This window comes from Daucus carota, chromosome 1 (genome assembly GCF_001625215.2).
Source record: "Daucus carota subsp. sativus chromosome 1, DH1 v3.0, whole genome shotgun sequence".
In the NCBI taxonomy this organism is placed as follows: Eukaryota; Viridiplantae; Streptophyta; class Magnoliopsida; order Apiales; family Apiaceae; genus Daucus; species Daucus carota.
The window spans coordinates 16,887,904-16,903,764 of record NC_030381.2 but is presented as its reverse complement, the minus strand read 5'-3'; the positions used below and the strand labels follow the sequence as shown (position 1 = coordinate 16,903,764).

The 15,861-nt window shown below is 34.0% G+C and overlaps 1 protein-coding gene and 1 pseudogene across 1 annotated transcript; one reads left to right on the top strand and one right to left on the bottom strand.

Moving 5' to 3' along the window:
- Window positions 1–1,400: 1,400 nt before the first annotated feature.
- On the bottom strand, window positions 1,401–2,411 carry LOC108218285 (zinc finger BED domain-containing protein RICESLEEPER 2-like). Its single transcript, XM_017391189.2, has one exon. It carries the CDS (start codon window positions 2,409–2,411, stop codon window positions 1,401–1,403), a length of 1,011 nt encoding a protein of 336 aa, XP_017246678.2.
- Window positions 2,412–4,297: 1,886 nt separating this feature from the next.
- LOC108198915 (putative transcription elongation factor SPT5 homolog 1) lies at window positions 4,298–15,543 on the top strand (annotated as a pseudogene).
- Window positions 15,544–15,861: the final 318 nt, after the last annotated feature.

Below are 15,861 nucleotides of genomic sequence, written 5' to 3'. Positions count from 1 at the left end.
TGCATTTAAACAACTCTACTGGAAGTCTAAGTTTGCATTTAAAAAACTCCACTGGAAGTCTGGAATGCTACTGCTCCAAGTCCTCCAATTCCATCCAAGTCCAGGCTCCACTCTCCAGTCCCCTGCCGTGCTTGTTGCCTGCCTGCTCTGCACTGAATCAGATAAACTGGTTAATGGTTATTTCATTTTCATATAACATCAACTATCATAGCATCTTGCAATTTAGGGGGCAAATGAGAAATGACACAAAACCTCAATCAGGAAGCAGCAGAAACATATCACATTGCCAAAGTGGTTAGATTTTTTCCTTCTGTATAATTACAGGACTACTCCCATTAATCATTACCAACTGATTTTATTGCATGAAGTATCTTTCACCAGTAAGGGGCTTTTAACAAATAAAGTATCCTCAGAAGAGAAAAGCCTCCTTTAGAGTTCGAACAATTAACAGTGTTATTCCAGGAGAAAAGATACAGCAATATAGAGATGACATTTAACCCTGATTTGATCATATTACAAGTCAAATAAAAACAATGAATGCACGAACTTCTTATAAAAGATTAGGAAGCTAAAGCAGTCATTAAATACATTAACTTTAAATGCTGCTTATGTTGTTGATTTCTGGTGCTAGTTTATACTTACAAGAAACAGAACAAAAGCCATAAAATCACTCGGGGGAAAAAAAAAAGTTGACACACAGTAACAGCCTAACAGGGGACTCATGTGCATATCGTTTTATATGGCAAACTGTTTAATGCTTGGTACTATACATAACAGGATGTAGGATGTTTTAATACCAGTGGTTTGTTTTCATATAATGTAGTCAGAAGACTCAGAACTTAGACCTGAGACCAGAGTACACACTGCACAAAGTGACAGAGAGGCAAAGATGTACCATTTAAGTTGCCTAACTTGCTCCAGTGGTTGATGCCGTTGTTGAACTTGCATCAACATTCATTTTCTCTAGTGCTAAACATGAAAAAAACATCATTAATCTCTACAAATACAGTTCTAATTTAGTATCTAGAAATCATAAAAATTAATGCAGAATATCAGAATATTAGTATCTAGAGATCATAAAAATTTACCTTCATCAAGTTGTTTCATTTCCTCGGGATCCTCTTCAACACTTATAGCTTTTACGGCGTGTCTCATCCAATCTTGAGCACATATAAGTGCTTCAACCATTTTAGGTGTTAGAGAACTCCTAAAATCATTAAGAACTCTACCACCCGTGCTAAATGCCGATTCCGAAGCTACCGTGGATATTGGAAAAGCTAAAACATCCCGAGCCATTTGAGATAAAACGGGAAATCTTGACGAATTGTTTTTCCACCACTCTAAAATATCAAACTCATCGGAAGCCACAAATGTCTTTGGTTTTTCACTCAAATATTCTTTTAAATCCGATGCACTCCCATCACTTGAATCATTGCAATATCTTTCTCAAATTGCATCCTCAACAATTGAGATGGATGCACTTGGCCAATGTTGTCATCTCTTCTTTTCTCTATAGCCCCATCTCTTTCGTTGTTTTTAGACATTTTAGTTTTGTACTCATTAAACATTTTATACAATGTTTCTTCCAAAGACTTTCCAATCATTCCCCCTACCTCTTTTCCATACATGTGCTTTAGCATATACACCATAAATTGTAACTTGTGCTTTGGATCAAATACCACCGCAATGAATAAAAGATTGTTCATTTTGGTTGGATCACCCCAATACTTGTTAAACTTCGCCAACATCTCCCTTCCAATACTAACCATTTGACCATCAACACCATATGTCCATTCATTCAAGATGGCATGAACGGCATATATCTCATGCAAAAAAATGTTAGAAGTAACATAAAGAGTTCTCGAAATCTTGCAAGTTAGATCATAAAAAAATTTCAAGAACAATGCAAATTTCCTAATGGTAACCCAATCTTGACTTGTAGGCCTTCCATCAACATTGCCCGACTTGAGATGTTTTTTATACCCAGGATCTTGTGTATCATACCTATCAAATGCTCTTTCATATTTCTCCGCCACATCTAGCATTTGATAGGTGGAATTCCATCTAGTATCCACGTCAAGAATTAAAGATCTTTTAGTCTCAATTCTCTCATATTTTGCACATTCCATAAACATCATCTCTCGAGCGGGAGATTGTCTCACATACTTAACGGCACTTCTCACCTTACTAATTGATCCATCAAATATACTCAATCCATCTTTAACAATTAAATTTAAGATGTGATCAACACATCTCAAATGCAAATGTTCACCATTCAAGACACTAGTATCCCAATTACCAATTTTACCTTTTAACTTTTGCAATGCAACATCATTTGAGCTAGTATTATCTACCGTGATAGACAACACTTTGGTAATTCCCCACTCTACCAAACACTCTTCGATTGCCATTGCAATTGCCTTACCTTTATGACTAAGAATTGGACAAAAGTTCAATATTTTCTTATGCAACTTCCAATCTTTGTCAATAAAGTGCCCGGTTAAACACATGTAATTAATTCTTTGATTGTCCATGTGTCCGTAGTTAGGCAAAGACGTTGTGTAGGTTCAAGCAACAAAAATTTCAAATCATTTCTTTTAAGAGCAAACATTCCAAAACAATCACGTGCAACCGTCCATCTAGATGGAATTTGAAACATTGGTTGCACGGTAGCCATAAATTCTCTAAAACCCAAATTCTCCCCAAACTTGAATGGTAACTCATCAACAATAATCATCTTGATATATTTTTCTCTAGCCAAATCTTTGTTAAAACTCCAACTAGTCAATGATGTACTTCCGCTATTATTTTGAAAAGCTAGTTTTGTTTGATGACCCTCAACATTATATGACTTGCAAGATTTCAAGTGATTGTGCAAACTACTCGTACCATTTCTTGAAGTATTTGCTTTTAATTCCTTGGTACAGTAATTGCACTTACCTTTAATTGTATTTCCGGTTTCATCTTTGATTCGGGTGAAGTGCTCCCATACACCACTTCTCCTCTCCATCCCCTTTATTTTTTTCGGATTTGACGCGACTGTTTCTGTTAGGGTTTCAAGTTCGGCTTGGTAATCATGCTCTTCCATCTAAACAAACAAACAATAACAAAATTACTAACCAAATCAAGAAGGGGTTAAAGAAAATACGAAATCAAGAAGGCTTATACAGATTATATATATAGCCTGCTTATAAATGAAATTTAGGGGTTAGGGCAAATCGAAATCAAAACCAAACCAATTTAGGGGTTAGGGCAAATCGAAATCAAAACCAAAATCAATTTAGGGGTACCTTAATTTCAGAGACGAGCTGCTGAGTGCTGAAGGCAGATGGCGAGTAGTGACTTACGGATGTCGGCGTCGGAGAAGGGGTGAGGCCGTGAGGACGTGCGATGGCTGAGGAGTGAGCAATGAGATGAGGGTCGAGCGAATGATGCGGCGGAGCAAATGAGCAAAGGGCTTCTCAGATATAATTTACTTATATTACTAATATATAAAATATATATATATATATATATATATATATATATATATATATATATATATATATCTGTTAAAAACTTCGGTTATTTAATCGGTTATTCGGTTAACCGCATTTAAAAACCGAATTACCGAATTTTCGAAATCAGCCTACCGAAAACCGAACCGAATTTTTCAGTTTGGTTAACCGAACCGAATTTTTTTCGGTTTTTCGGTTCGGTTAACGGTTAACCGAACCGTTTGCACAGTCCTGGTTAAATCATACCCTTCCCACCTCTTGGGTTACTATAGCATTCCTATTCCCATTAACCCCCATTCTAATACCCTCTATTCACATTTCCGATTCTCATTTACAACCTTAATCCAAACGCGCCCTGTGTGTTTAACTTGTCATTTCATTCACAGATTGTAATTGACAGTTTAGGATTTTGTCGGATTCATAACCTTTTTTTTGTCAAGTGTTTTGTCTTAATAAAATCACTCATTCGTCAAAAGATAATCTTTTCTTACGATTGTTAAATTTATCTAAAATATCTAAAATTTACTTAAAATTATCAAATAAAATTTGAAGTCAAATCTCGAAATTAATTCGAGAACGTATCAAGGCCCACGAGTGATCCGAGACCGAAACTCCCTCCATCACATCCTGATACAAAAACGCAAATGACGCTCCCCATACTATGAAATTTTATTTCTCTGATTCCTCAAATTTAATTAACAGGTACGCTAGGGTTTAATATTATACGTGCCCTAACCTAACCTACTCCTATTTTCTTTCTTCGTGCACATTACACGTAAACCCACCTTGGTGATTGAATCATGTCTCGGCGACACGACGATGATGACAATGACAATGATGATCTTGAGCCCGAAGAGGGGGAGGAAGAAGAAGGAGAAGAGTACGACGATCACAAATCGAGTCGTAAGCGTCCGCGATCACATTTTATCGATGATGCAGCGGAGGAAGATGATGATGAAGATGGATATGATGAGGAGGAGGAAGAAGAAGAATATGATGATGATGAGGATGAGGAGTATGAGGGCAAAGCAAGAAAGAGAGGTGATCGCGGTAAAGGCGGTGCAAAGAAAAAGAAAAAGAAAAAGAAGAAGAATGCCGGTTTGGAAGATTTTTTGGACATTTATGCTGATGTGGATAGTGATGATGAAGTTGAGGATGAGGGGCCTGATGATGATGGTTAGGCTTCTTTTTCCGACTTGTTTTATATTTATATGCACAATGTGGTTCAGTTTCATGATTTATTGGTAGCTAGGGTTGGATTGGTGAGTGAGTAGGATTTATTTATGTGATCCCGAATATAACTAAAGGATTCGTAATTAATCTAACCCTAGCTACTAATTAAATTAGGTGAAATTGATAAGGGATTATGGCTATTTGATTCGACTCGAGTGCTAGCTAGATACTGATTGATTGTAATCGATGCATGATTTATGGTGGTATATATGGATTGTTTCGAAAAGAAGGGAAGTTTAATATTGTTGTAGAGAGGCTATAGAATTAAGTTGTCGATAGGTATGTATAGAATAAGATAGGTGTCCTTGTGTTTTTAAGTTTTTGTTTCTTATTGTTAATTGTTGGCGAATAATATATATAAATATATATATATATATATATAGGTTTCATTGTGGATAATGGAACTGATCTACCGTATGATGAGGACTCTAGACAGGTACAACGTCGTCCTTTGTTACCCCGCGAGGATGACCAAGAAGATCTTGATACTATTATGGAAAAGCTTAAGGCAAGGTATGCGAGGGCCAGTCAGGCAGAATACGATGAGGAGGCCACGGAAGTAGAGCAGCAAGCATTGTTGCCATCTGTCAGGGACCCGAAGTTATGGATGGTTAAATGTGCGGTATGATTAACAAGGTTGTATGATTTTCAGGTTAAAATGATGCATTGCAGCATGATGGTTTCATTGATGTCTATGTTTATGGTTACTTAGATTGGACATGAGCGGGAGGTAGCTGTATGTCTAATGCAAAAGTGCATTGATAGAGGACCTGACTTGCAAATTAGATCTGCCATAGCACTTGATCACCTGAAAAATTACATATATATTGAAGTAGATAAAGAAGCGCATGTTACAGAGGTAGGCTGCTAGTGGTCGATGTCAGTATGTACAGAAGTGTATTAGGGGCCTTATGATAATTATGAACTAATTTTTAATAAATTCATCCCATTGCAGGCTTGCAAGGGTATGCGCAATATTTTTACTGGTAGTAAGATCCTTCTTGTTCCCATCAAAGAGATGACAGATGTCCTTTCTGTTAGAAGCAAAGCGATTGAACTTTCTAAGGACACTTGGGTTAGAATGAAGATTGGTACATACAAGGGCGACCTTGCAAAGGTACCAGTAACATCCCTGCCCTTCCTTTATATAGTTACTGTTATTTTTTTTACCATAACCTATAGTATGCTTACTCTCTGGGTCATAGGTTGTGGAAGTGGACAATGTGCGGCAAAGGGTTACTGTGAAATTAATTCCGAGGATCGACCTACAGGCTCTGGCAAACAAATTGGTGTGTGTGCTTTCCATTTTTTATAATAAATTAAATAATCTTTCAGTCACTCGATAGATTAATAGCATACGTTAAAGCCTTGTTTAATTGGAAAAGATCAGATCAAAAGGCTTCTATTGGTAGGGCATTTATCATTGAATATTTAGGACTGAGATAGCTTGTGTTCGTTTCTTAAAATAACAGTCAATATGAAGGTAACTTGTTCAACCTACATGGATACATGGCTCCTTAAACTCCGTGACAGGTTTCCCAGTTTCTTAAATTCAAAAAAAGTATTTTCTAGTTTCTCTGGAGAACTATGAATTTCATCAATATGCTGTTTTGTTAATTTGTTTAACGTGTTGTTGTAGATTGGAAAATGTTGTCTTCAAATTTTCTGTGTTGAAAAACTACCAATTTAAACATGTTTTTATATATTATTTCAATTTTTTAGAAAATGTTTCCCTAAGTCGTTCCTGGTAGTTATAATATAGCAATTGTTTTTTTTTTCTTTTCTAGGAAAATAGAGAAGTTCCAAAAAAGAAAACGTTTACTCCTCCACCACGGTTCATGAATGTTGATGAAGCTAGGTTAGTTTACTGCTGTTAGTCATAGTAGTAACTCACAGGTTTTACTCAAGTTTTGTATATTTAAAATGCTATCTTTTGTCTACAGAGAAATGCATATTCATGTAGAGCGCAGGCGAGATCCAATGACTGGTGACTATTTTGAAAACATCAATGGCATGATGTTTAAAGAAGGTTTCTTATACAAAACTGTATCAGTGAAATGTATAACTACCTCGAGTATTCAACCAAGTTTTGATGAACTTGAGAAATTTCGGCAACCAGATGAAAATGGGGATGATGATATGGCTGGTTTGTCGACCTTATTTGCAAATCTAAAGAAAGGTCATTTTATGAAGGGTGACAGAGTCAGAGCCGTGCCTGAGGGTGTTCCAAGTGTTCAACGGAACAGGGCCCAAAATTTTGAAGGGCCCATTTTTTAGTGCCTTATACACATAATATATAGTCTTGGAAAAAAAAGTAATTATAATTTCATTTCAAAAAAGAAAAGTGCAGATAGAATAAAGTTTAAAAAATAATACACGCTAACTATTTATCGATTATAATCTATACTATACTATTAAAGCCGAAACATTAAAAGTTTGGTCGGTCGGTACGCGGGCTTTTACACGAATTTTTATAATTAGTGGGCTTTAAAATATAGACAAGTCCAAATATACAAAGAAGTCCAAACATAAAACAAATACATGACCTTGCAAATAGCTTCGCTTTGTTCTCTGTAAATTACACTTTTTAGGCTGTGTTTGGTTTTTACTACGCAACTACTTCTTCCGGTTTCTTTCGGATTGAGGCAACCTTTTCCTGTTTATTTTTTTGTTTTTAAATAATTATAATTATAATATATAACAAATTATTCTTTTTAACTAATATAAATTATTTTTTTTATATTTTCTAGCTAAAATAACTTAATCTTCTAAAATAACATAGAGAAACATAGTAATTACCTTTCTAACTAAAACACATTATCTTTTTTAGATTTTCTAACTTAAAAAGACAGATATTCTACAATTAACACGGGCGACACATACATAAAATTATAATATTATTATATATGATTATTAATAAATAACCGGTGATATTTTTCAATTAAAATACATTAACATTACTCACTTTAAAAGTAATGTTATAAATCTATACTATACTTATATTATTATATCACTAAAGTCGAAATAGGAAAAGTTCAGTTGGTCGGTCGGTCGAGTTTGGCGAGCCGGTTGGTATTCGACCCCCGAACCTCTCTAATTCATAACATATTATAAAAGTTTGGTAGGTCAGTACTTGGGCCAAAATACGAGCCTATCTATATAACCAATTATTCTGAGCCTATCTATATATCCAATTATTTTTTTTAATTTGGGCCAAAGTACGGACCTATCTATATAAACAATTAATCCTTTTAATTGAAATATATTACTTTTTTTATATTTCTGACTAAAAAACTCAATTTTCTAAAATAACACGAGAAACATGGTAAGTACTTTTTTTAACTAAAATATATTATCTTTTTATAAATTTTCCAACTAAATAATTAATTTTTTATTAATACATACATGGGCGACATATTTATACGTAAAGATGTGTGCCAAAAGTCTAAACGTCAAATAATAAAAAATAGAAGGAGTATTATTATATTGGTCGGGCGGTTGGTACTTGGGCCGAATTACGGGTCTATCTATAATTCTATATATATAACCAATTATTCTTTTTAACTAAAATAAATTATCTTTTATATATTTTTTAGCTAAAAAAACTCGATCTTCTAAAATAATATCGGGCAACATAGTAATTGCCTTTTTAACCAAAACGCATTATCTTTTTTAGATTTTCTAACTAAAAAAACCGAGTTTTTACAATTAACATGGGCGCCATATATATAAAAATATAATATCATTAAATATAATTATTAATAAATAACATGTGATATTATTCAACCGAACTACATTAATAACATTATTTTTAAATACTCTAATGATCTTACATTAAAAGAAATATTACAAATCTATCATATACTATATATTATTACACTATTAAAGTCAAGAATAAAAAGTTCACTTGGTAGGTCAGTTAGTTGAATTTGGTGAATCGGTTGGTATTCGACTCACGGAGCTCTTGAATTTATAACATGTTATAGTATATTTTTATTATCTATTAAACCGAAACATTAAATTTAGGTTAGTACGATGGGTCGGTATTTGGTTTCATGTGCCTCTTTAAATTATAATAAACATTAAAAGTTTGGTCGTTCGGTACTTGGGCCGAATTATGGGCCTATCTATACAATCAATTATCCTTTTTAACCCAAACATATTATCTTTTCAATATGTTCTAACCAAAACAACTCAATATTCTAAATTAACACCGAGCAACATATCAATTACATTTTTTAACTAAAACACATCATCTTTTTAGGTTTTCAAACTAAAACGCTGATCGGTTGGTATTCGACTCACGGAGCTCTTGAATTTATAACATGTTATAGTATATTTTTATTATCTATTAAACCGAAACATTAAATTTAGGTTAGTACGATGGGTCGGTATTTGGTTTCATGCGCCTCTTTAAATTATAATAAACATTAAAAGTTTGGTCGGTCGGTACTTGGGCCGAATTATGGGCCTATCTATACAATCAATTATCCTTTTTAACCCAAACATATTATCTTTTCAATATGTTCTAACCAAAACAACTCAATCTTCTAAATTAACACCGAGCAACATATCAATTACATTTTTTAACTAAAACACATCATCTTTTTAGGTTTTCAAACTAAAACGCTGATCTTCTAAAATAATACGGGCAACATAATATAAAAAGATAACATTATTATATATAATTATAAATAAATTATGGATAATATTTTTCAACTAAAATTAAAATATTTTTAAATACTCTATTGACATCACAATAATACCGAAACATTAAAAGTTTGGTCAGTCGGTCGATATGTGGGCCGAGATACGGGTCTATTTATATAACCAATTGTTCCTTTTAACTAAAATATTATCTTTTTATATTTTCTAACTAAAAAAACTCAATATTCTCAATAACATCGAGTAATATAGTATTTAATTTTTTAACTAAAACATATTATAAAATTAATTAAATTTATAATATATACAATAAAATAACAAATATATTAACCGCCCGTGCATTGCACGGGTTATAAGCTAGTTATAAGTAAACTTAAAACATGTTATATTGATCTTAAAGATTAAAATTAATCGTAATAATTTAATATAGACTGCTAGTCTTACTTATTTCATTAAAATATAATACAACCGTGAACACTAGGGTTTTGTAGACAACTTCTACATTTTATCATTTTTTTAGTAATTCAGTTCATAGGTGATTAATTTATTTTATTTTATAACTACATGCAATGTTTACATATTAAATGAAAAATATTAACTTATAAAATTACATTGATTAAATTATATATTTATATAAAATTTAAATAGGTTTACATATAAATTAGGTTTATGTCATTGTTTTTTTGTTTATAATGATTACATCTTATTAATTATGTACTTGTAATTTATCTCTTGATTTTCGATATATTTAAATTATAATATAAAAGAAGATATTTAGTTAATTTTTGTATTTTATTTACTTTATTATTTTATTTTAATTATAGGGCATCTGTCTAAAATTTTGTACAGGGCACATAAAATCTCAGGCACGGCTCTGGACAGAGTTATAATTGTAAAAGGTGATCTCAAAAATTTGAAGGGGGTGGTTGAAAAAGTTGACGAAGGCACCGTTCATATCAAACCATATGACGAAGGACTTCCGGTATAGATAAAACAGAACATCTTTATTCAAACAAATTTAATTTTAATATATGTTTTTAGCACAAAGATAAAAAATGGCCCATAGGCATGTATTTACAATTGAGTATGAGTTTATCATATTAGAGGGTTCAGAGTCATTGATCTACATCTCTAATTTTGAAGAAAACACTAGCTGTTAGTGAAAAGGAACTATGCAAGTACTTCCAACCTGGTAATCATGTAAAGGTTGTATCTGGTGCAACTGAAGGTGCCACTGGCATGGTTGTGACAGTTGAGAGGCATCTGGTCAACATAGTGTCAGACACAACTAAAGAAGTGGTACGTGTTAGATATTGTCCGATTGGTATTTGTTGTTAATTGTTGTCCTTTTGCCTATGAATGAATAATGAGATACTTAACAATATAGTTCAATTACAGATTCAAGTATTCTCTGATAATGTCGTGGCAAGTTCTGAAGTCACATCGGGTAAAACCAGAATTGGAGACTATGAGCTTCATGATCCAGTGATGCTGGGGTAAGATATTGCAACAAAGAAAAAAAATATGAAATTTAATTCATAAACAGTGCTTAAATATCGATTTTATCTTCCTGCAGTGACATGAGCTTCGGTGTGATCATACGTGTTGATAATGAAACTTTTCAGGTGACCATATTATAATGTAAAGGTACTGGAAGTATACGAGGGATAGAATGCTCTTGTATATAATTTATAAATTTTCAGGTTCTCAAGGGAGGGTATCATAGACCTAAAATTGTACTAGTTAGACTCAGAGATATCAAGTACAAGATTGAAAGAAAGAATTCAGCACTGGATCCGTCAAGAAACATAATAGCAGTTAAAGATATCGTGAAAATTCTTGATGGACCTTTTGAAGTGAGACAGCGGACTCAAGTCCTGTACATATATAGTCATACTATGTCTAATTTCCTTTGATGCTCATAGTTTTGCTTCTGTGCAGGGGAAGCAAGGACCTGTTGAACATATTTATAAAGGCATCTTGTTTATATATGATCGTCACCATCTTGAGCATGCTGGTTATATTTTTTTGCTAAGTCCCAATCTTGTATGGTAGTTGGGGGGACGCGCAAATGTCGATAGAAATGTATGCAACTTATAAGTTTAGTTGACAATAAAATCTACAGTAAGCTATATTTGAGTATGTTGTTTAGTTCTTATTTTCTAATATCATGTTTGTAGGGGAACCCAGCGTCGAGATTTGCACCTAAAACTCACCACTTTGTTCCGCAATCACCTTGTAAAATGCCTAGAGGTGGCCACCAGATGAACTGTATGTTGCTATATTTTCCTTAGCATTGAAATTAAATTCATATAAATTGGTGCCAGAACTGTTGCGGTTGAGCGGTGCCCTATCTATAGCTTTTGTGTATCTTCAATTATTAAGCTGGTAGATAGTTGTTACTAAAAAATACTTTATTCTGCAGCTGGGGGTAGGTTTGGTCGTGGACGAGGGCATCAGTCTCTAATTGGTACTACCATAAAAGTTCACGTGGGTAGCTTCAAGGGGTGCAAAGGAATTATTAAGGAGGTTAAAGGACAAACAGTCCTCGTTGAATTAGAGGCTCAAATGAAGATTGTAACAGGCTAGTTACTAATACTTACTAGATTAAATTTTGTTTTGCTTGGTTATCTTGTGCTCTTGGAATTAATATCTCGGTTTATATGTGCAGTTAATCGTGATGCAATTGTTGATATCGTGACTTCTTCGACGCCCCGGTACATGAAAGCCCATCTTTGTTATTATTTCTTAAAATGTATAGGTTTATAATTATTATTGATTATGATTTATCAGCGAACCACCACGGTATGGTGCTGGGAGCGAGACACCTATGCATCCCTCACGAACACCAATGCATCCTTACATGACTCCGATGAGAGATTCTGGAGGTTTGATTCTGTTTGCAATTATATTTTTTTAATAAGAATTTTGAATCATTTCCTAATGTATACTTCGTCATATATAATTTGGTCTCAGTTACACCTATACATGATGGTATGAGGACCCCAATGAGAGATAGAGCTTGGAATCCCTACACACCAATGAGTCCACCACGGTTTGTACTTGATTTCTTGCGACATATTTACATTATGATTTTCATAATAAATTTCTAGACGCTGGCATGGTATGGACAGAGTTCATTGTCAGGATTATGTTACTGAATGAAGTGATTAGTGAGACACATTAGGATAATCAAATAAAGAGAAGATAGGTAGATGTTTAGAAATAAGGAGAATTGAGTAGCTACTCATTGCTTTACTGGCTGATAATGATGAAAATGAGGGTTGTAGTTCTGAATTCTGTTAGTGCCTTCAAATTCTAATGTTCATGTATAGATATACATTAAAGTAATTCTCTTACACGTATATTTGCCCATGTTATTGTGTGAACGGTGAAAGAATTTAAGTCTTTTTTTTTTTCTACTAATAATTGCTGATTGGTATTAAAACACAATAGGGATAATTGGGAAGAAGGAAATCCTGCTTCTTGGGGAACAAGTCCGCACTATCAGGTTTTTTGTTTAATTATTCAGTGGTTAGATTAGTGAAATTTTCTTTAAATTGTCATTAAGCAGTAATACCCCCGGTGCATGCTATATGTACAGCCAGGAAGTCCTTCAAAAACATATGAAGCACCTACACCTGGTTCAAGTTGGGCCAACACTCCGAGTGGCAGTTATACTGAAGCTGGAACCCCAAGGGAAAGCAGCTTATCATATGGTAATCAGATAAGATTGCCTGATTATTCACTTGGTGTAATAAAGCTTAAGAAAGTGACTCCGCTTCATATTTTTTTATTTATTTTCACATGTCATTGCAGCCAATGCCCCAAGCCCATACTTGCCGTCAACTCCAGGCGGTCAACCACCTATGACACCAAGTTCAGCATACCTACCTGGTACACCTGGTGGGCAACCGATGACACCTGGAGGTGGTGGTTTGAATCTGTTGTCGCCTGTGTTAGGTGATCTCCCTCCCTCCCTCCCTCCCTCCCCGACTCACTTTTAAACTTATTTTGGCTAATAAATACTTGTAAGGTTAAACAAAGAGGCCCCTGCACTGGTAAAGAAATCTCTCTATCAGAATGACATGGATATAGTCGAATTAGTTTACCTGTGTAAATCCGAACGTACTGTAAAATGTACTTTCTTATAGTCGGAAGTGCAAGATTGTTTATAAAGGTTAAATATGGCAGGTGGCGACCAGGAAGGCCCTCGTATTTTGCCCAATATATTGGTCAATGTACGGAGGTTGGCTGATGAAACTTCACTAGGAGTTGTTCGAGAGCTGCTTTCGGTATGGGCTTTTCATGTGATCTATTAATTATTAGTCCTTGTTTTGGTTATGATACAAAATGATGTGTTGTTACTGTGTATAATATTACGCACCTCTTCCAGTACATGCTTACATCACAATTTTTTAGGTTTTAAATTACAATCCTATGCTTAAGGATTACTGTGAAAATAACAATATGAAGTTGGATATAGGTGGTTCCTTTCAATGAATGCAAAAATATCAACGAATATATTGTGTAGCAGCATCTCTTATATTATTACGTTGTATATGCAGTATAATTTTAATGTTTATATTTGAATCGTTTTAATGTTTATATTTGAATCGTCTTCAAAATCAACACCAACGCTCATATCAAATCTCTTTTTCCTTTTTCTTGTACTAACAAGTGCCTTCAACTGGTTATTTTGTTGTGGATTATTATTCAGTGAAAGTCTGAAAGGGATTATGGATTTAAACTTCAAGCACTACAGCAGTATCTCATGAAGCAAAATGAGATCCATTTGAGGATGAATTAAGAACACTGAAATCAGACCAAAGACTAAAGAAAGCAATATAGATAAATTACTTAAAATATTATAAGATGAATAAGACCAAGAGATGTACTCCCTCCGTCCCTATTTATCTGTCCACTTTGGAAGTAAAAATTTGTCCCTATTTATCTGTCCATTTATACTTTCAAAACTAATTTAATGATAGTTTTTCAAATATATCTCCATAATTTCAATTTTCAAGGCTTGACTTATTTAAAATTTGGTTGAATTCATGTTTTCAAGACATAAAGTAGGGGTATTCCACCATTTTCAAGATATTAATTAGAGGTATTTAATGAAAAAGTTCATACAATCAATTATTCCTTGGTATGTGTTTTTTTTTCCAAAATGGACAGATAAAAAAGGACGGAGGGAGTAGATAATAATATTCCATGTGAATGATTTGGAACATTTTTTTACTGGTAATAAGCATATTATGAATTTTTAGTTGTCAGTAATTCTTACACTGGCGATTGCTTACTCTTCTTATCAAGTTTCTATTTAAAATTTATCATTCTTGCAAAACCTAACAAAGCATCGGTGCATGTGCTTGCAGGATGGTTCCTGTAAGGTGGTTCTGGGCCCGAGTGGCAGCGGAGAGGCAGTTACTGTTTTCCCTGATGAAGTTGAAGTGGTGGTTCCAAGGAAGTCGGACAAAATAAAGATCATGGGTGGCATTCATCAAGGGGCAACAGGGAAGCTTATTGGTGTAGATGGGACTGATGGAATTGTGAAGCTTGATGATAATCTTGAGGTCAAAATATTAGACATGGCCATTTTGGCTAAACAAGCGTAATGTTTTAGATGATTTATATAAATATTCAACGGTGCTCATAATTTCAGATGGTTTGTGAATAACAGAAAATAGATGTTATTCATTACTTTTTATTACAACATTTATGTCTGAAACTGAAAATGTTAACTTAGCATATGATACATTCCCAATAAACATAAATGTACACAAATCTTCCAATCGTTTTAACTACTCAGACCTGATGATGACCTGAGCTGAAAGATGACTCTGCACCTGCTGATTTCATGTGCATTGCCTGTGCAATCTGTTCATTTTTCCGCATCTCTTCTTCGACATGAACATCATCCTCTATTGTTACAACCACAGCTTTCCCTCCGAGAGGTCCTTGTACGATCTTCTCCTTGATATTCATATGTTCATCTACGTGTACGTGATCAGCTTCTTGACTTGTTTTCTTCTTCCTGCACTTGAGGAAGCAAAATACTGCAAACGGAACAAATGCAAGGAGGCAAAGGCCTACCAGTGATACAAATACAACTACTACGACGGTTGAAATGGCCATTTGATTGTTTTGTGAGAAAATGAAGATTGGTTAGATGTTGAATATGTGGGTGTTTCTTGGAGCTTATTTACAGTGAGAGTTTGATTGTGTTGCAGTAAGAGTATGCTTTTAAGTTTCCACAGACTTGTCTCGCATGTTAAGATTTGTTGTCATTCGTTACATTAGACAACACTCTTATTTTCCTTCTGTTTTAACTTTTTCCCTTACATTGTGTTTTCTATATGATGTTCACCCCTCTTATATTTGTTCATATATTCCATGCATGTTTGTAGATATCGGTAACAGGATTTAATCGATTGACCTGCCGATTGAAGATTTATAGAGT

What these genes read in the sequence shown, in the direction of transcription:
- LOC108218285 (XM_017391189.2), bottom strand. Translation starts at nt 2,411, where the DNA reads ATGGCAATCGAAGAGTGTTTGGTAGAGTGGGGAATTACCAAAGTGTTG.